This window comes from Varanus komodoensis, unplaced genomic scaffold (assembly GCF_004798865.1).
Source record: "Varanus komodoensis strain SLA01 unplaced genomic scaffold, ASM479886v1 scaffold1, whole genome shotgun sequence".
Lineage (NCBI taxonomy): Eukaryota > Metazoa > Chordata > Lepidosauria > Squamata > Varanidae > Varanus > Varanus komodoensis.
In genome coordinates, this window is record NW_025335268.1 from 85,318,485 (window position 1) to 85,338,813 (window position 20,329).

The window sequence follows — 20,329 nt, forward strand, 5'->3', positions numbered from 1 at the left end:
TTATTTTGAGGGGACAGCAAATTTACACTGTTATACAAGCTGTACACTCACTATACATTGTAGCAGTGTCATTTCTTCAGGGTTGTCACATGAAAAGATGTATTTACAAAATGTGAGGGGTGTACTCACTTCTGTGATATACTGTAATTCCGTGTCAATGGTCCTGCTAGATCGGAATTCTGAGAGCTGTGATGCAAATGCCTCTGAAAGCCACCTGGTTGGGGAAGGCTAGTCTAACTCATTTGGAAGGCACCAGTTTACCTCTCTTGCCTTAGACTGTAAAAAAGGTCTTAGGTGTCATTGAGCTGCTGATTACAGTTTGTGCTGTTTTTGTGTGTTATGTCAATGTAATGCTGTGTAATAATAATAATAATAATACTGTTTTATTGCTATTGAGTTGGTTGGCAGTTGCTTGTTTTTCTGTATTATCGGGTGTCTGTAGGGAGACATTTCAGTTTGAGCATGTACAGCAAAGGGGAGAAAGAAAAATTTCAGATCGGAAAGATAAATAGCACAACTAGGTTGTGCTTCCTGATTACTATGTAAACTAGCTAGACTATTATCTTCCTTTATAGCTAGATGATTAAATTAGATATGACTTCCTTATAATGGATACTGTTTGAGCTTGTTGTAGAATTTGGAATTCCATAATAGAGATCAGAATAGTCTTGACGGGAAGCTGTGGGGTGCTTGTGGACACCCTGTGGGAGTGAAGAAAAGAGTAACTCAGACATGGGTGAACTGAATTTGGGGAAGGTAATCACAAATACTAGGCATCTGGGGAAGGTAATCAAAATAACTCAGAGCTCTTTCTGGCCATGCTGTCAACGCTATTGGAGTTAGTCTGCTTTTGGTGGCACATTCCAGATGGCACAGCCTTTCCCTGCCTTCACTGAAGAATGGGATGGTGGCCTTTTTAAAATGTGCACTTCAGGTGTAACAGCATATTAAGGCCACCACTTCTAAGCCCCTAAGTGCCCGTCTCTGAAGATGCCTGAGCCTTCTCTAGCTAGGAGGTAGCCAGTCAATCCATAGCATGTCTGATTCTTCCAGACAGATTGTTAAAGTGCCAAAGGCATATGCTGTGAGTAAGAGCATATGATTTATGGATAGAAATGAGATACTACAGCTGGAAATCTAAAACCTGCACATGTCCACTATGTGAAGAAAACAAGGGTTAACTCAACATGCATGTACATTGCTCAATACCGCATGATTCAGGGTTATCACCTGAAGCTGATCTACAAGTTACACTCACCACAGGGCTTTGTATCCCCCACAGTCAATTTTCCACAGGTAGCGATAATATTTGGCAGCACTCGTTATGAATCAACGTAAGTGGAGCAGCCATGCTGGCGGCTTGTACACTGCAAAGACTGCTAGATAGTATAGCTGTGTGTGTGTGCGCGCGTGTGTGTGTGTAAAACCTGCCACAAGAACGTGGCCCAGTTTTTTTGAGATTTGCAGCTGAAACTGTAGATTAGCTCCACTTAAAAGTTCTGCAGTATGAGACGATGCATGGAAAAAAGAAAACTACACCTGTGATAGTTGATCAATGATTATCTCGCACAACCAGTTCATCAAGGGAAAAGTACAAATCTGTGGTCTGCCACTAATCCAAAAGCCTGCTAGTGGGCAGACATATCTGAAAGGTGTTGCAAATCCAGTTGCCTGTGTAGGTTCTGTTCCTGTCAGGTTCCGATTCCTAGCCGGACCACTCCAGAACTGGCAAACTCTGAAATGGTTTGATTGAACGTCTTGCAACTGCAGATTCCCAGTCTCCACCTCTTTGCATGACTGTACATTCAAAGTATAAAAAACTGCAGATATGCAATATGCTCAAACAGTTAAAAAATATACCCTATTTCATTTGTAAACTATCAATGCAAGATATTCAGCTGTACAGAAGCCATGTTTCTCCTGGTCTTCAGCTGTCCTAGAAAGACTGATGTCTGCTGACATTAATGTAATTGTTGGAAACATCTCTGAGGTTACATGTAGAAACAATCAAGGCAAGAATAAATTTTGTACATATTGTTAAACATGCAAAAACTTCCTGAAGAATATTGCCCAAAGGTCAAAAGTCTTTTGGAACCTCAGATTCTCCTTGGTAGCATTTGTTTTTGCAAGTATGGCTAACACTTGATCATGAAGTTCTCCTGTTTATTTTGGAGAAGCAGCACCTTTAATAACAGGTTCCCTGTTCAAATACGTGGCCCAATAAACTAAGTTAAAAGTTCCAAACAGGACTGGGAAAACTATTCGGGACATCTTGTCAATCTTACTGATGCTGTTATAGGTCTTTTTGTTTTCAGCAGGTTTCTCAACGGGTTTTGCTGGAACAGGTGCTGAGTTAGAGATGACTGAAGGGCTGGAGTCTTTTGGTATGCTTAATGTAGGGGTCGTCTTTCCAATGTTGTAAGTGTTCATGGATTTGTTTGCCAGTAATTCACGCTCTTTTTTCTGTAAAACAATGGAAAACCAAAACACTAGGGTATCTCTCTCTCTGTCATGACTGAGATATTAATAAACAATTTGAGTTTTGCAGAAAGTCACTGCAAAATCTGTATTACTTATTTACACTTTAGCATCGCTTTGATCACATGAGGCACAATTTAAATGGTGCTACTTTGCTAAATGGATAAATTTACTTTCTTCTAATGCACTGATGAATCTAATCCCCACTATGTCTGGAAAGCTGGTCTGGATTTATGAAACAGACACAACAACCCCAGCTTCCATAAAGACATATTCAAAAATATGGGTCAAATCAGTGTTTTATCACATCATTCTGGCTGTATGGATATAGATCTTTCAAAGCAAAACTAATTGATCTCAACTCACTTCAGAGAACTTGGAGGATTTAGCTTAGCACTTAGATCCAGAATTAAAGAAGATTTTCTCCTTTAGTACTCCTTTTGCTTGGAATTCCCCCACCTCCAATACAGAGGTGAAAACACATTTCCCTTCCTTCAAACCCCATTCAAAGTCAATTGCTTTAGTCAAGACTTTAGTCAAGCCCCTTAGGCATTTTCCTTAACTGAAGCAAAGCCTAAGAACATGCTACTGCATTTGTTGGACTTCTTATCTTTCCTTAATATCTCTCTCCAATTCCAAAGTTTACATTTATATTGTAAACTCATTGAGGGCAGGGAATCATCTTCTGTTTATGCTCCTTTGTACCTGCCATGTACCTGATGGTACAATACAAACAAGGAATAATAATAAAGTCTGTCCTGTTATATGTATCTTTAAGTTCACTGACCATAACACCCAAGAAGCAGGTTGCAACATTTTTTATTGGTTGGTATAAACCAGATGTGCAGAACCTCTTTCAGTCTAATGGTAAAATTTCATTTCAGAGAAGCTCTTTGGGACCACATTCCAGTGGTGAGATTAATGATCTTACTGGCAATATGGAAGCCATGGGAAATAGCACTTCAACATTTTAGAATGGTAGGAGAAGAATGTACCAAAGCTGGGAAACTACCAAAGGGCTGGGCATGGGGAAAAGAAGGTGAGACAAGGCCAGCCTGGCACTACTGGAAGCCTGAATTTGGTTCCTGGGCCTGAGGTTCTGCATCCCTAATGGTAACAAACAAGCACCTCACTGGAGTCAGTAGCTACGCATTGCAGGAATTAGTCCTAGATTAAAATGCACATTACTGCAGTGCTTGATCAACACCTCAGATATGTAGAGACGGATTTAGCAATCTGCTTAAAGAAAACTTATCTATCTATATTGTGATTTATATCCTGCCTTTTTCCCCAAAGGGCTAAAGGCAGCTTACATCATCTCTCCTCCTCCATCTTATCCCCACAACAGCAACCCTGTGAGGTAGGTTGGGCTGAGAGTCTGTGACTGGCCTGAAGGCACCCAGTTGGCTCCATGGCTGAGCGGGGACTAGAACCCGGATCGTCTGAGTCCCAGTCCCATGCTCTCAACCACTACGCCACACTGGCTACTTGTGGCATTCCATGTTCTGGGCCACTGGGCAAAGCAATACCATCCAACTAATGGAAAAAGGAAAATATGTTGTAAGGATCCCATTTTCTTTTCTTTTTAATAATGTAGCACAATTAAATAATTTCCTGAAAAAAGAACTCTACCTGCCCTACTACAACCAGATCTTTTGGTCCAGACCAGGGTGCAGCAAGATTACAACCTAACCAAACTTTGATCCCAGCTAATTAACTTTTAAGACTGATTATCCCTGTGAAATCAATAGGATAGCACTTTGGTTATATAAGACTCCCACTTCCAATTGAATGTGCAAAATCACAGGAATTTTCTATCATGAGTGCTTGCACAAGAGGATTTCTCGCTGGATTATGTCCACTGAATTTCCAAGCAAGCTAATAAATTCTTCCTCATTTCCCTTCCCACCACTACCAATGCAGCTCAGCAATTATTAGATGAGCTTCAGTTACTGAGGCCCAAGGATGTGGGCAAGATGCCTGGGCTTCCAAGGAAGGTGGTGGAGGCCCCATCAGTGAGGATGTTCAAGGCAAGATTGGACAACCACATGTTGGGGATTACATGAGCAGAGTCGGGTGGAGCCGGGGGTCAGACTAGATGGCCCAGGAGTCCCCTTCTGACTCGCCTTGTTTCTATGTTTCAAGTCCCGCCTTCCACATGTGTGCTCAGCTCTTGCCCTTCATGGCTTATTAGATCAGACCAGGAAAGGATTTCTACTTGGGACCAGGAGGCTGTGAATGCCTCCTTGAGAGAGGGAGTCAATTAAACCACTCATGAAAAAGCCCAACCAGGACCCAGAGGATTTTAATAACTATAGTCCAGTGGCCAACATCCTATTCCTGGGCAAGGTGCTTGAGTGGGTGGTAGCTGAACAGCTCCAGGCACTCTTGAATGAAATGGACTATCTGGATCCATCTCGATCAGGATTCAGGCTCGGTATCGGAACAGAAACTGCCTTGGTTGCCCTGTGGGTGGACCTCTTCAAGGAGAAAGATGGGGAAGTGCAATCCTGTTGATCCTCCTGGACTTCTCAGCATCTTTTGAGACCATCAACCATGGTATCCTTCTGGATAGGCTGCCTGGGCTAGTGCATTGCAGTGGTTCCGCTCCTTGATCAGACAATTCCTGAAGATGGTGCTGGGGGATTATTGTTCTATGCCATGGCAGTTCTGCCCTGGGGTACTGCAGGGTTCTATTTTATCCCTATGCTATTTAACATCTATATGAAACTGCTGGGAGAGGTCATCCAGAGGTATGGGCTGAGGTGTCATCAATATGCAGATGACACTCACAGCTACTGCTTTTTTTATTTTCACTCATTCAGTGGCCAATCTGATTCAGTATCTGGACGTGGCAAGGGACTGGATGAGTGCCAACAAACTGAGACTCCATCTGGATGAGGCAAAGGTGCTGTTGGTGGGTGAGCAATTTGTCCAGTTGGGTGTTATCCAACCTGTTCTGGATGGGCTACACTCCCCCCAGAGTACAAGGTTCATAGTTTGGGGAGTGTTCCTTGCCCAGGATTGCCACTTGAGACACAAGCAGACGCAGGGGAATGGAGCACTTTTTATCAGCTTAAGATAAACTACACCTCTATCTGGACAGAAGAAGTCAAACTCCCTCCCTCTGCTAACCTCTCATCTGGATCACTGCAATGCACTGTACGTGGGGCTGCCACTGAAAATGGCCTGGGAACTTCAACAGATCCAAAACAGGGCAGCACGATTATTAATTGAAACTGCCTCACAAGAACACCTTATGCCAATCCTCTTCCAGCTACACTGGCTGTAGATTGAAGTCCAGACCCAATTCAAAATGCTTGTACTAACAGTTATATCCCTAAACAGCTTGGGACCAGGTAACCTGAAGAAAAACCTCCTACCCAGAACGTGAGGTCATCTTCCAGGGTCCTGTCCTGGGGCCCCCTTCCAAATGAAGTGAGGCAAGTGGCTACTGGGGGAGGGCCTTTTTGGTTGTGGTCTCATAGTTTTGGGACGGGCTCCCCAAAGAGGTGCATCTGGTGCCGACTTTGTATTTTTTGGTGCCAGCTGAAGACCTTTTTATTTTTGCAGCATTTTAACCATTTAACTTTGTTTTGATATATTCCATTTTATTCTGAATCACTGCTGTGCTTCTATCTGAATAACACAGCTGTCCCCTTTTAAATTGTTTTTTAAACCTTTAATTTTAACGTTAACTTTAGCAAGACACGCTCGCCTATTGGGTGGTATAAAATCAAATCAATCAACAAACATTTTAGCTCTTCAAAGATATATAACATCCACCTTCTTTTTTGCAGCCTCCAAAGCCTTCTTGCCATCCCAGGCCCAGCTTCTTTTGGTAAAATAGTTGACCGTAGCAAATTCAATCAGTGCAGAAAATACAAAGGCATAGCACACCGCTATGAACCAGTCCATGGCAGTGGCATAGGCCACTTTTGGTAGAGAGTTGCGGGCACTGATGCTTAGTGTCGTCATTGTAAGCACAGTAGTGACGCCTTTGGAAAGGAACGGGAAGAAAGCAAGGCAATGGTTAGAATCCTCAAATGATTTTACAGCTGATTTAGCCTGAACACTTTCTAAAGCAGGGGCCAGCACAGATCTGACCCAACACAGTCTTTCTGGGACCTTCTCCTTCACCCTTTCTCCTGTTGCTACATTTCCAGGAGAAGTGCAATTGTGCTTGCTACCAAGACAATCATACGTCTGAGTGGGAAACTTCTGGAATGCTGGCAAATCACTATGCTGGCAAATCTGGCAGCAGAGTGCTACTCCTGATGCATTTGGAGAGGACAGGATGTGACCCCCAGAACTTGTCCATCCCTGATTTCAAGTAAGCATTCACTATAAATTACTAACAGTTCCTTTGAAAGCATCAGACGCTGGGAGTTTTCAAAATATTCTATTATATTCAAATTTGAAAAGTGCTAAGGGTGAAAAAAGCTAGAAACTGGGGCTGTCATTAGTACATGGATATTATCAGTATCTACATTATGTACTGTTTTTTTAAATCATACAAAGGAAAAGTCCTTCATGGGGAGGAAATGTGTGTCACTTTACATAACTTAAATTCATCAAAAGCAGCAGGCATCAGTGATTCATTCAAGCAGGATACTGTGGTGATTGAGTTGACCTCACAATTAATGACAAGACCCAACCAGTAACATGAACAGGGGCATAAATGGCTGAATACTTAGTAATGCAGTACTCCGTCACAGCCACCTCTGAGGTTCTACCTCCCAAATTCGGTGATCAAAAGTGCATGCAGGGAGAAAGCTAGACTGGGGGGGACTAGGAGATAAAGCATTAGATGACCTTTGGGGAGAGCATACATAGTGGGGAACATGTGGGGAGTAAGAATTAAGCTCCCCTTTTATTGATTGAGGTGAAGGATAAAATTATGCCCCCTCCCCATTCAGAAACCAACTGGACTGGTACTTGAATATTACTGTGGCGATGGAACTGCATCCTCAGCAATGCCCAAGAACGGCCTGAGGAGCACAGGACAGGTTGTTCGACATGCACCAAGTTCTTACACACTTGGCTCCCATTCCCCAAACACCAGCATCTGCTACCTGAGAAAAGGACCTTGCTCTGCCTTACTGGGAGGGCCAGCCCTGCCTTAGCATCATGGGGGAAACAGGACGCTCAGAAGCGCCAAGAGTAAAGGATACTTGATGACAACAGCAAAAGTAGAAAGCAGTGAAATACTTACCAAAGACTGTTCTAGCAGGGACAGATTCTCTATTTAACCAAAATGATACTTGAGACAAGATCACAGTCATGATGCATGGAAGATAAGTCTGGATGACGAAATAACCAATCTTTCTTTTCAGGTGGAAATGTGCTCTCATTATAGTGTATTCACCTAAGGGAAGAAAGGAGACACTCCTTAGCAATAAAAGCAAAGTATCACTTCATCATATGTAATTTCTGTCTGCTTAGCAGTTCCTGCACAGGGCACTTAAGCCATGCTGGAGTGGCTCCAACCGAGGACATGTAGTTTGTCCTCATCATCAGTATGCTGGAAAGTGTCTGCAGACTCAAGATTGAGACATAAAATCCACAACCACAATTTCCTGCTCAAGAGAAAGACGGCTTGAAGTTCGTTTGGGACTCTCTTGTTACAACTTGGTCTTGGCTCCAAGTTTCACAAGGCTTCCACACTAGAGGTTCCAACTGCTTTTGTCCACAGCTGGTAGTCCGGGTCTGTCTGCCCATGACCGCAGCCACGTCACATTACGACCCCACATGGAGGCTGTGGGAAAATTCTTTTGCATACAAGGTTATGCGGCAACTGCAATGTGGAGCACTTACGACATGAAACTGCGCAGCCTCAGGAAGGTAAGCCAATCAGCACTACTGCGGAGTTGCCCCACTGGGTGTGGCGGACCACAGGTGGTTCCATTTGCTATGTTGCCCTTTATCATCATTGCCACACAGAAGCATTTTACTCACTCCCATTTAAGAAACCATGTTCCAGTCTGGAGAATAAATGATTGCACACCTGTCCAGCTTGTGGGCTTCCTGCAAGGATGTGGTTTATTCATTTATTTACTTAACACATTTGTATACTGCCACATTAGCACATAGGGTTCTCTGGGCTGTTCACAATTCAAAATACATAAAAGCAATTCAAAATAGATAAAAACAATTCAAAATAATAAAGCATCATAAAAAAGCCAATACAATAATGGATTTGGTGACAACAGTATAAAAATAACTCTAGCACGAAGGAGATCTTAATAACCTGGTTAAACAACTATCCATTAAGAATATTTCTTGAAAGGTCTTTCCCTGGTGCTTAAAGGAAAGCCAGGATGGCACCAGGTACACCTGACCCTCATGTGAATAGTACACTGAATTAGATGCACTCCTCACCTGATTTAGCATGGTGGTTCTTACGTTCTTATGAAAAGGTCCAATCACTTTCACAGAATTTCATGGACACACTTTTCACTGTCTGTTCCATACAGTTTTAAACACCGTGATTTGAAGCAGCCTAGTGTCCAATTATTGCATTCCGGTAACATTAGCAATTACATAATCAAGACCGCAATCTTATGTATTCTTACTTCAGTGTGACCTTCTAAATAATCATGAATAGTATTGCACTGTAATTTGATGATGGTATAGCATTAAATCCATCTCAAATGGTCCTATATTGGGCTATTTCTATTACAAAGAATATTTTCAATCAAGCTCAGCCAACTTTACAGATAATTTGCACTAGACTGGAGCCAGGGTGGCGTAGTGGTTAAGAGCATGGGACTGGAACTCGGACGATCTGGGTTCTAGTCCCCGCTCAGCCATGGAGCCATCTGGGTGACTTTGGGCCAGTCACAGACTCTCAGCCCAACCTACCTCACAGGGTTGCTGTTGTGGGGATAAGATGGAGGAGGAGAGATCATGTAAGCTGCCTTGAGCCCTTTGCAGGAAAAAGGCAGGATATAAATCAAAATAAATAAATCAATAGATCTTAGTACTCTAGGGCTGCAGAACTGTTTTGACATGGTGCACATGATGCACATGACGACAGGGAGCATGGTCCTGCCCTGGCATTTTTCTGTGCACTCGGAGAAGGCAGGGAACTGTGTCTGGAGACAGCTCAGTCCACTTGAGTTCCGAGTGAACAGCAGGGATAGGGCAGCTGAACATCAAGGCTTGCCTGAAGTCACACTCTAGATACCGATTCATGGTGCCTACACTCATGTGGCATCTCTGCAGAAACAGCATTCAACCTAAGACATGCTATTTAGCTCCCATGAAAAAATGGATCAAAACAGCATATTTATTGTAAGGAAAATGTTGGTGGAAAGGCCCATATGCTGGATCTATATGATTCCCTGGGTTTGTGTAGGGTTTAAGTCACATCTCCATTAAAACAAAGCTGGATTTTCATGAATGATTGAATAAACAAATGAGCAAGCACGAAAATAGGGCCAAGAACAAGTTTCTCCATATCAAAGTATGCAGACTTCCCAAAACTGATTGTCACTGGCAACCTTCCATGAAACTTCTGCTTGAGTAGGGCACTTCCCAGCTAAAGGGATATCCAGCAACTGTACCAAACAAGGGCTAGCTAAATCTAGGCACCCCAATCCAAGTAAGGTGATCCAGGTGCAAAAGCAGCCTTCTATAGAATGTACATCCCATTGAAAGCAACGGTGCAGATAGGCAGCATCCATATTTGGATGCACATCTGAATGTACAATGAATTTGCTTCAAGTCCTGATTCAGGAAATGAAAAACAGGCAACAGCGCTCCCCTATGCCATTTGCACATCTTTGCGGCCGAGTCACAGCACTAATATGGAATGGGAAGAGAAATTTTTTTAAAAGGGTCTAGAACTTTACTTTTTTGCCCTCTCTTTTTTTCTTCATGGATTATCCCCATGGTTTTAAAATTAAAACAAGTGCATTTCTAATTTGTCATTTTTAAGGTGGGAGTGTAACAGCAACAGTAGCAACAACCCAAAGTGTAAGCAAAATACATAATAAACAAAGTTCTTCCATGGATTTTCACTTATTTTCTTATCTTAGGGCTCTGTAGAAACAAAGAACATCTTAGAAATCCATTCACAACTAACCCCGATTACAGGCCTCCTGCAAGCTTGATGAAGTCCAGAAAATCCATAGCTGACTGATGCTTTCCCTGTGCAAAATCGGATTTTTGTATTTTGCTAATCCCTGGTTACAATCTGCGTCCTGCCCTTTGTGATGCGCCCTGCACTCAGAACCCAGCCTGGCCAGATATAACCTGGGACTTTAGCAGCAAGAAGAGGGGAAAAATAAAACGCCAACTTTTGATGCTGAGAATCGGTCAAAAGCATCTTAGGACACCTCAGTGTTGCTGATTCCTGGACACAAACTTTGGAATTCCTGTGGAGAAGCTGCTTGTTAGTTGAGGCCGAGTGAGAAAGCAGGATCCGAAAGCCCTGCCGACAGGTGCGTGGCAGCCTGGAGCACCTGCCGCTCGCTTTGGGTTGTCGCCTTGCTTGGAGAAGGTGCTGGGCACAATTCTAGGAGATGCCTCGGCACACTATCTGGATCTTTCTCCTGGTCATTCTGAAGGCGAGGGGCGAGCTGCCTTTCATTGCAGAAAACAATGCAGCAATGATGGTGAACTGGTAAGAGACTCTTCAGTGTTGCTCTTGGTTGGTGTTGTTTATCTGGCTAACCTCCCTCCCTCCCTGCACCGCACTGCCACATGGAGTATTGTTGCTTTAATTACTAACTTCTGCAATTGTTTCCTCCCCAACCCCGCTCCCCCCAGCAATACTGCGGCTTTGATTTCTGAATTCGAGCGTTCTTGTTCGGTGGAGACTGAATGTGTACATGCTGTGAAATATTAAAATAAAAAAATCGTAGCTGATCGTCCTAAGACAATTTTAAGATTTGCATCGCATGCTGCAAGATGGCCTGCACCCCCCGCCCCCGCCGTTTAACTTTTGAGAATGTCGAGGCTTGGAAAACAGCCAGCCGAGATCTCTGGGGGGTTCACGATTAAAAGAGCCTGCTTGTTCTGTTGCTGATGGAACGGAGACAACTTGAAAAGCGGCCGCCCCCCTTTTCCAAACCCTTTGTGCGCGCGCGCGCGTGGGGGGGGGCGTGCCTCTGCTTCTTCGGAACCTCTTAACGACCCCCGCGGCTCGAGGGAGCAAGCAGCTCGCCCCCCCCCCCGCACGCGCGCCCCAGCCTCGAATGCGCCCGGGAGCACGGCGGGGGGCGCCCCGCGTCGGTCAGCGGGCCTCTCCGCAGGGGGAAGGGCGCTGCGGGCACCCCCGGCCTGCGCCCCGGGCCAGCGCCTGCGCTTCTCCCAGCGGCGCCTTCCCGCTCCTTAGCAAAAGTCCAGCGAAGGCGTTACGTAACCCGCCGGCGCTTCTTGTGTCTGCATCCCCACGTGACTGCTGGGCCTGGTCCAGCCCCGCTTCTTCCCCCACCCGCCTCCTCTAGGAGCGCCCCCGCAAAGGCAAAGCAACGTCGCCCTGACGTGGAAAGCCTGAACCCAGGCCGACTCACGTGGGTGGCTGGGCCGGGATTAAAGCTTCTTTGGTTCCCTAATGCTGCCACATCTGGCGCCTCCACTTCCAATTATGGAGGAAATGGAAATCCTTCGCGTTAGCGCCTCTTTTCCAGCCACGTGCTCCTTCCTCCGCCCCCGCACTCAGGACGCACTGCAAAGCCAGGCAACAGCTGCCACCTTCTCTCCTCTTCCCGCCCCGCTTTCATCAAGCAAATCATTTTAAAGCTCGGAGAGGGAGAAATCATCAAACGCGTGTGGGCGCTTCTGTGCTTCCTTTCGGGAAAGAAGCCAGCGCCGGCTCCGCTTTTGCAAAGGCAGACCTCCTCCCTCCCTCGTCCCCGAGTCGCCTTCGGAGTTGAGGCAAGGTCTTGGGCATCTCTCCACCATGGAAAGTGGCACTGCTGCTCCCAAGCGGGAGATGCTCGCCTTGAATGGCTGCACCATCACAGGGGTACAGCTTTTGAGGCTCCTCCTATTTCTGGCGAGGAGTCTCCATCAAAGAAAAAAGATGGGGCAAGTGTAATCGGTACACCCTACCCTAACTTGTCCCCGCTTCGCTTAGTGGACATATATTCCCGAAAAAAACGAAACAGATGTTTTTTAGTTTGGATCACACCAGTATCTGTAGCTGCCTATGGGTACATAGCCAAGCTCATACTACATCATGCGCACTAAATGACCAGGAAAAACAATGGCTTCATGCAAGCATGTCTCCAAGGAGGGATGCAGGCATACTATCTGTTTCTCTCCCATGGAAAAGCCTCACCTAAGTGAGTTTACACTTCAGGTCTACTGATCTTACAGGACACCTTTAGAAAACCACATGGATCATTGCAGCTGTGATGCGTGCCACGAACATTTCTTCACATGACCTCCCAGCACACCACCCCATGCTTTCCAGTTGGAGCAAATGACTCTTTGCCAGCCACAGGGAAACAAAAATACATTGAGCATGTGCATTAAATTCAAGCCCCATTATAACATAGGAAGAATGTGAATCTGCGTTTCCTGCTTTCCTTAGGAATAAGCACCATTTCATCAGAGAAGAGAGTCATGTATTTTAAAAGAAAACACAGAACGAGCACCTGCAACCATATGCACACTTGGATTGCAGTCCCAACTATGCTTTAAGAAAGAACACTGCAGGGACTAGCATCAGCCTCCATGCTTCCAGAGCACCCTCACCAAGGGAGGGGCTGGCACTAAGCTTTTCCATAATGTTCTACCAACACCTACCATTCTCTGGATGGTCATCTGGTGTCCATCCTGGGCTGTGAGTCTTGGACTTGGTCCCTGTGATTATTCCCTAATTGCACCATTGCTTTAAATTTCAGAAGAATGTGTAATCCAAGCAGAGTTGTGCATCTGAATACGTACATGTGTGATGACCCAATTCTCCCCCCCCCTCCCCACTCTTTGTAATGTGAAATACCATACTGGGCCATCATGCCTACAGGTCTTCAGTGCAGTGACCCTGAACAAATTCCTTTAGGAAGGGAGATTGAGAATGCATAGATACCTCTACCATGTTGACTTTATCCCTGGTCTATAAGGGTATGAATCATAATCTAACTCACAGCTGGTGGCAAGGATGGAGGTGGGTACTGAAACCTCATTCATTCATTCATTCATTCGATTTATATCCTGCCTTTTCCCCCAAAGGGGTCAAGGCAGCTTACATCATTCTTCTCCTCCATCTTATCCCAACAACAACAACAACGACCCTGTGAGGTAGGTTGGGCTAAGAGTCTGTGACTGGCCCGAAGTCACCCAATTGGCTCCATGGTTGAGCGGGGACTAGAACCCGGATCGTCGGGTCTACTGAGTCCCAGTCCCATGCTCTTAACCACTACACCACACTGGCTCTCTTGAATGGGGGAAATGCTAATTTACATAGGTTCTACCCTCCCCCTCATTCTCTGTGTGTCTTTAAAGGACCCTGATCCCTACTTGAAAAAAGGGGGCATACTGACCGGGGAAGGGGGGCATTTGATTCCAGGAAAAACCTCAGGTAGCTTGGGGCAGCAGGAGATGGAGCATATGTGGGCAAAATGCCAGCTATTCCAGTAAGATCAGATGCAACTGTGCATCAGCATCCCTGTACCTTTATTTCTGCATAGAGAGCAGGATGATGGGGCAGATGGCCTTCCAGAGATCTGAGGTGTCAACTGAAAGGTTTGTGGCTCTAGCTCTATTGGCTGCTTCCTAACATGACCTCTGTTGGGTGGCTGGTCTCACACAATTGTATGGTCCACACCCTGGTTCTGTAACATCCAGGCAGGACTTGTACGGGCAAATGGCCCATACTGGATCAAACACCATGCACAGAATTTCTGTATCACATTTTCTTGTTTCACTTTCTTTCCAATGGACTCTCTTCAAACAGTCCCTTGCGACTGATCCAGTTGTGAGTGATCAAAACAATGCATGTGCATCTATCAATCAGCCCAATTAGAACTTCCTTTCCATTCCCCACTCAAATATTGATGAAACAACTTGAAAAAAATTGTGCTTTTGCTTTACTTACTGCAGCTACAAAAAGCAGAAGCTTAAAAGTGCAACCCAAACAGTGGTACACTGAAAAGGTGCGAGAAAGTCTGGAAGTATCTTGAAGGGAATCGTAACCTTTTCTGGGGAGCCACTGTGGGATAAAAGAGCCTACCATCCCTCCTCACCTGTGCTTGTAGTGATATTTTCAGAATCTACACTTTGTCCCATCAGGTGATACTGGTTAAGCCTTGAACCATCTTCGGCTACTACAACAGATGCTGCCGGGGTGTGAGTCCACACATAAATCACTTCAGAATTGGGATAAGCATCTGGGGAAAGAAGAAAATGCAACAAAATAAGCCTATTAGTTCATTTCCATATCCTGGAATGTTACATGGCAGGCAAAACTTAATTGCACCAAGGCTGAGCTCCAGAGCTTTGGGGACAAGCTCGTTTCAGTGTCAAAACAGTCTTGGGGCATGGGGAGTATTGATGAAAGGGAAGGATGTGCAGGGTGACCAAAGAGAAAGTTCAGATCTTTTAGGGCAGGGTGCTCAGACCTTGTGTTTCCCTCTTTGGAAATGAAGTAGTGATGATTAATACTGGTGTACAAATGCCCATGTACCGTGGACATACATAGACTTTTGTGTTCCTGAGTTTTCAGGAATCATAAGAATATTTCCAAATTTCATTTTTTCCTTTGTCCTGTAAGGGTCAGTGAATATAATATTTTAACAATTTCCAGTGTTCTCACAAGCTTGCTATAGAATGCATTTGTTCATATGTAAGGTGCCATACGGTGTTCTTCATGGGTGAAAATGGGAAATGCTGAATTCTACAGCCATTCATTTAGCTCAATCTGGAGCCTTCCAGATGTGTTAAGAGTACAACTCTGATCAGCACTAGTCAGCATGGACAATAGTGAGCAACGCTGGAAGGTGTAGTCCAAAACATCTGGAGAGCACCAGGTTAGGGAAGGCTGATTTAGTCAATGCTTACAAGCATCTCTAATAATTTCAAAATTCCTGCACAGAATTTCCCATAGAAAGCAATAAGTAGATTGAAGCATTTGAATGGAGCCAGTTATGCATATATAGGCCCTTGTCAGAGTGGCAATGCTCTCTCATTCAGAGAGGAAATCCTCTCTAACAGCACTTTTGGCCCAGAGGCTGAATCCCAGTTCAGATAGGTGCTTGGGAGGTACATTCTAGTAGTGGGCAAGGCCAAAGTCAAAGGTGAAAGAGTCAAAATTTAAAATAAACCAGCTTATTTTAACTTAAAGATCTTACTGCCAGTAGCTAAACCTTGGGAGAGGCATTCTGACCTTTCAGAATGAAGAAAAACACTGCACAAACACCAAGACACGACCAAACCATTAGTGGCTGATGGCTGGAGAAGAGGGTCTGGCCAGGAAAGCCAAATTTGGCCCCAAAGCCTAAAGTTTTGCCCTCCTGTTCTACACTGACTGGCAGAAACTGTGCAGGGTTTCATACAGGGCTTCCCCATCCCTACTGGAAGATGCTACGGTTGGACCTCAGCCCTTTTGCATTCAAAGCATGTGCAGCCCTGCAGAGCTACAGCCTTTATGGAGCTGGCCCTGCCATTAGGCAAATGAGGCAAGTAACTCCAGTAACCCATGCTGGGAGGAAGCCTCTGGCATTTGCTCCCAGCTGGAAGCCAGGGCTGTGCGTTCCATATTCAGAAGTTGGCTGCTGCATATGGAATTGAGGATAAAGGTAGCACATCTGGCAGCGAAATGTCTTGAGATGCCTTGAGCCCTATCCCATTCTATGTATGTTTTGCAAATAAAATGATCTGAGTGAAAACTCCGCTCAATATGCAGCCATTTATGTTGGGTTCTTTCTACATATGAACAGCTATAGGACTCTCCTGCTCTCCGCTGCAGTTTTGTCTAAAGTAAGAGTGGATGCATATTTAGGTCCAGAAAGATTTCAGCAATGTAAGGAACAGTTATAGGGCAAGCATAACTTGTTACATCCCATGAAGCAAATTTGACCATCCAGATGTGCTAGCCCAAGAACAATTATTCTTTGTTCTTGGGCTAGCATATCTTTGATAAGAACATCCATGATGCTAAACATACATTCTTGAGTAACATGTACACACATATGGTCCTGTAAATGGTTCCCTCCAATTATAAGTATTCTGCTGATGACCCAAGATCTGAATGCAATGCACTTTCCTGCAGAATAAAGTACTAAGAGGAAAATAGAACAGAGTCAAACTGGGAAAAAACATTCCCTCATCATAAAGCTCCAAACTAGAACCAAACCCAAATGCATAGGACAAGACTGCTAAACTGGAAATAAGGGAACAATAACCACATCCTCTCCCAGAGAAGCGGCACGGGAACAGTTATTTCCCAAGGAGGAGGAGAATGGCTTGCCAAATTAAACTTTGCAAATTGTCAGGGAAAATAAAATTTCTGAAACAACCATTTTTTTGTCTAACTGTTTAGCCTTGTCAAAATGTATGATAGTTTTACAATTGCCAAAGTCAAGCAATATTCAGAAATAACACACAGTAAAATTAAATTCACGAAGTAAATATTTTTGGATTCAATGAGACTTAGTGCCAGGTATATAAGTCAATGGGATTACAATAGTAGACAGCAAATCAGATGCAACATGTGTGGTCTTAGACCTTATTCTTAACTATTTTTCTTGATGTCATGAGATCTGAAAGCTTGTGTTGGTCTTCTCTCAAGAGAAATGTGGATGCCATTGAAGGGTGCCTTTAGATATCCTTTGGTCAACTATTGCAAGATTCTATGGATGCTTATCTCCGAATGACTGTCTACATCACACCTTTCAGATTAGTTTCCATTACCATATTTGAATGGCATGGGGGGGTATTTTTACAAGGGGCTCCTTTGTTTAGAATTTGTGCTTACAAACTTGGAGGCTAGAAGTGAAATGCATTATTATAACAAGAAATGGAATAAGGATCAAAATGGCCTCTCCTCCAGTGAATGCAACATTCAGCTTATTAAATTCTATGTTATTTGGCACAATCCTCAAAATGTTGCCTAAATCAACATTTTGCTGACATGCACATTTATTTAAATTCAATTGATGATTAATTAGCTAAAATTTTTAATCCATGTTACTTTAAAGAGGATATTTATGTACTGACTATTTGGGAATTGCTCTGTGATATCTCTTCCTTGGAAGGAAAAGTAAATATGAATGAAGCAAGTTCGCTGATCACTGATTCTGGGGAGCGGCAAGTGGGTCCTTAACCCCACACTGAAGATTTTACAGGAGGTTTTCGGCTACAATCAGAGTTCACTTAGTTCCACATGCACACCTGCCATTTACTGCTGCCACCCTAGTTTGTTCGGCGTGCTCTGAATGTTGCATATGCAGTTTTCCTTACAGTTGCACTGTGACATGGATTTCTGGCTGCACAGTTTGTTATTATTATGCATCCTGATACGGCTTGGAATTACACTGCATCATTGAAATTGTAGTCCAGCTGCCGTTTTCATGTCGAATTATAATCCTAGGGTTTATTTCCTTGCAGTTATTTTTCCACCCAACTTTATTTGAGTAAGAGGCTTGGAATAAACAAAACATACAAAACTGGTATTGCAAGGATGCCTGATTCTTACTCCAACACTGATCTCAGTTACTACTCCAACACTGGGTGAACATGACATTAGCCAAGCAAAAGTATTTCAGCTTTTGGTAATATTGCCTACAATTTCAGAACAATATACCAGTTTTACTTATTTTGCTCTGATTTCCACTACTGATGCAATTAGACCTTCTAATGTGGCTTTAACAACCCAGGATTGGCTTGCCAGAACATCTCTGTAATGAGTTTTACTTGCTCTGTGATGGTTCATCTGCTTCCAAGTCCTCTTTCCCCCTTTGCTCATTGACGTTAATATTTATAGCAGAATATTTAGTTTTAGATGCAACATTTGATCTGGAATGAATCTGAAAATTGATTTTGAACTGTGCTTTGATGGTGGCTGCATAATTGTCTCTCAAAGGAAAGGAGGAAGAATCCCTTATTTCAGCTGCTATTGTTTTTCTTTTGTGTGCCTTCCTGTTAGACTTGTCAACTTCTTGTCACTATAAATCCTGCTTTGAAAAGGACCACAATGGCTGAACATTGTAACTGGACTATTTTGAAGTAAAATCTTTAGAAACTGAAAACATCTTGGGAGGTCCTTGATAGACTGGAGCTCTTGTAAGCAAGACAACAGAATGTTGACTCAAAAATCAAACATAGGATGGTTAGCTAATTTGACAAAGCTGAGTATATTTCACGTAGTGTCTGCAGCAAACGCCTGGGTGTTGTATACAATCTAGTGTGCATGAGGTGGAGAAGTCAGAGGCTGCATACAATGTCTACAAAGTATGCAAATATAAGTGTAATGTTTATTTATTTATTTAGCAAATTTCTATGCCGCCCCGTTCGCCGAAGCCTCGGGGAGGCTCACAAAACTATCAATTAAAATATTGTACAATAAAAATATAAAACATGCCTTCATGTTAAGGCATGAGCTCAAATATCTACAAGAATTGTTTTTGTAAAGTTTTTCTTTCTTACAGTACTATGCATAGCCTGATGCATGCTTTGAATAAAAACGTTGGTGGAAGGGACCAGAGGATTGGTCAGTGCAACTACCAGCCACCCAATGGCGTGCCAGCCAGTGCTCCAGAGGTCCCAGTTAAGCAGTGGAGACTGGTGAGAGACCTTCCTGATGGTGGTGACCAGAGATGTGGGATCGCTATCTTGTGAACTTTTAGAGACCGAAATTCTCCTAAGCTTTGGGGGGATGCTATGCCTGCTGCTGCACGTTATTGCCTGCATTAGTGTTATCACTGTTATTCAGATTTCTTATTCCTCTCAGTGGCTCTTTTATTGATTTAGTGCCTTGCATTTAAACCAACCGTTTTAGCATTTTCCCTGGGCTGCCTTGGAAGCATTTATGCTAAAAGGTGGAATATGCATCTTTAACATAATGAATAGACATTCTTCCTAAATATGCCTAAGAGTGCAAGATCTCATACACACAACTTCATGCCCATAACTGCTGCTCAGGTGGTATGACAAAGTCATGTGCATTTATATAATGTGAGAACCACACAGCTTGGCAAATTTCCTCATTTTTGGAAATTAGGGCCAGGAAAATAATTCTTCGCTTGCTACAAAGGCCCTCCTTTCCCCTTTCTACAAAAGGTGTAGGAAAGCAAATGTCCCATTTCTTGAGTGGGTGGCGTACCTTATGCCTCATATCCAACCAGGGGATTTGCAGTGTTAGGACTCCAGTGTTTCTAAGAGTGCACACATTAGTGTGGGCGATTTACCTGTTTTCTTAAGAACCAGTGATTATGTGCCCAGACAGCCTGATTTACACCACGCTTCCAGTGCACCAGTGTTTAAAGATGCAGCGGTAGCTGTACTTGTATGTACTTGCTATGGGGAATTTTGATGTAAGACCGATGTGAACTGAAATAACAGGAGAGGGAGTCAATGCTTTTCATCAACATTTATATCCAATGCAAAAAGCATGTCCACCTTTGGCCAATTACTTGGTCCCTCAAAAGTGGATGGAAATGTTTAAAAAGGGCAGTGTGGGTTACCTTGGCAACATGTTCCACCTCCTCTCTGAGGGAAAAGCACTGCTTTAATTGGTTTCTGTGATGCCATCATGCAGCCCAATCTGACTGTTCATATGATGTCATCACATTTGCTCGGTGATCCCTGATTGTGTGGCTCACCCATGAAAGATGGGATCCCAGAGGGACAAAAGGCAACAAAGCAGAACTAGAGGGAGAAAAAGAAGAGCTGCAAATCT

General features: G+C 43.8%; 1 protein-coding gene across 1 annotated transcript in view; it reads right to left on the reverse strand.

Moving 5' to 3' along the window:
* Positions 1-2,163: 2,163 nt before the first annotated feature.
* GABRA5 (gamma-aminobutyric acid type A receptor subunit alpha5) overlaps positions 2,164-20,329 on the reverse strand; it is a 69,304-nt gene continuing 51,138 nt past the window's right edge. The window contains exons 6-9 of the mRNA XM_044449835.1: positions 14,679-14,822; positions 7,694-7,846; positions 6,265-6,476; positions 2,164-2,463 (exon numbers count right to left, since the gene is read on the reverse strand). Of these exons, the coding sequence (XP_044305770.1) occupies positions 2,164-2,463; positions 6,265-6,476; positions 7,694-7,846; positions 14,679-14,822 (809 nt within the window). The remainder of the gene's footprint in view (positions 2,464-6,264; positions 6,477-7,693; positions 7,847-14,678; positions 14,823-20,329) is intronic.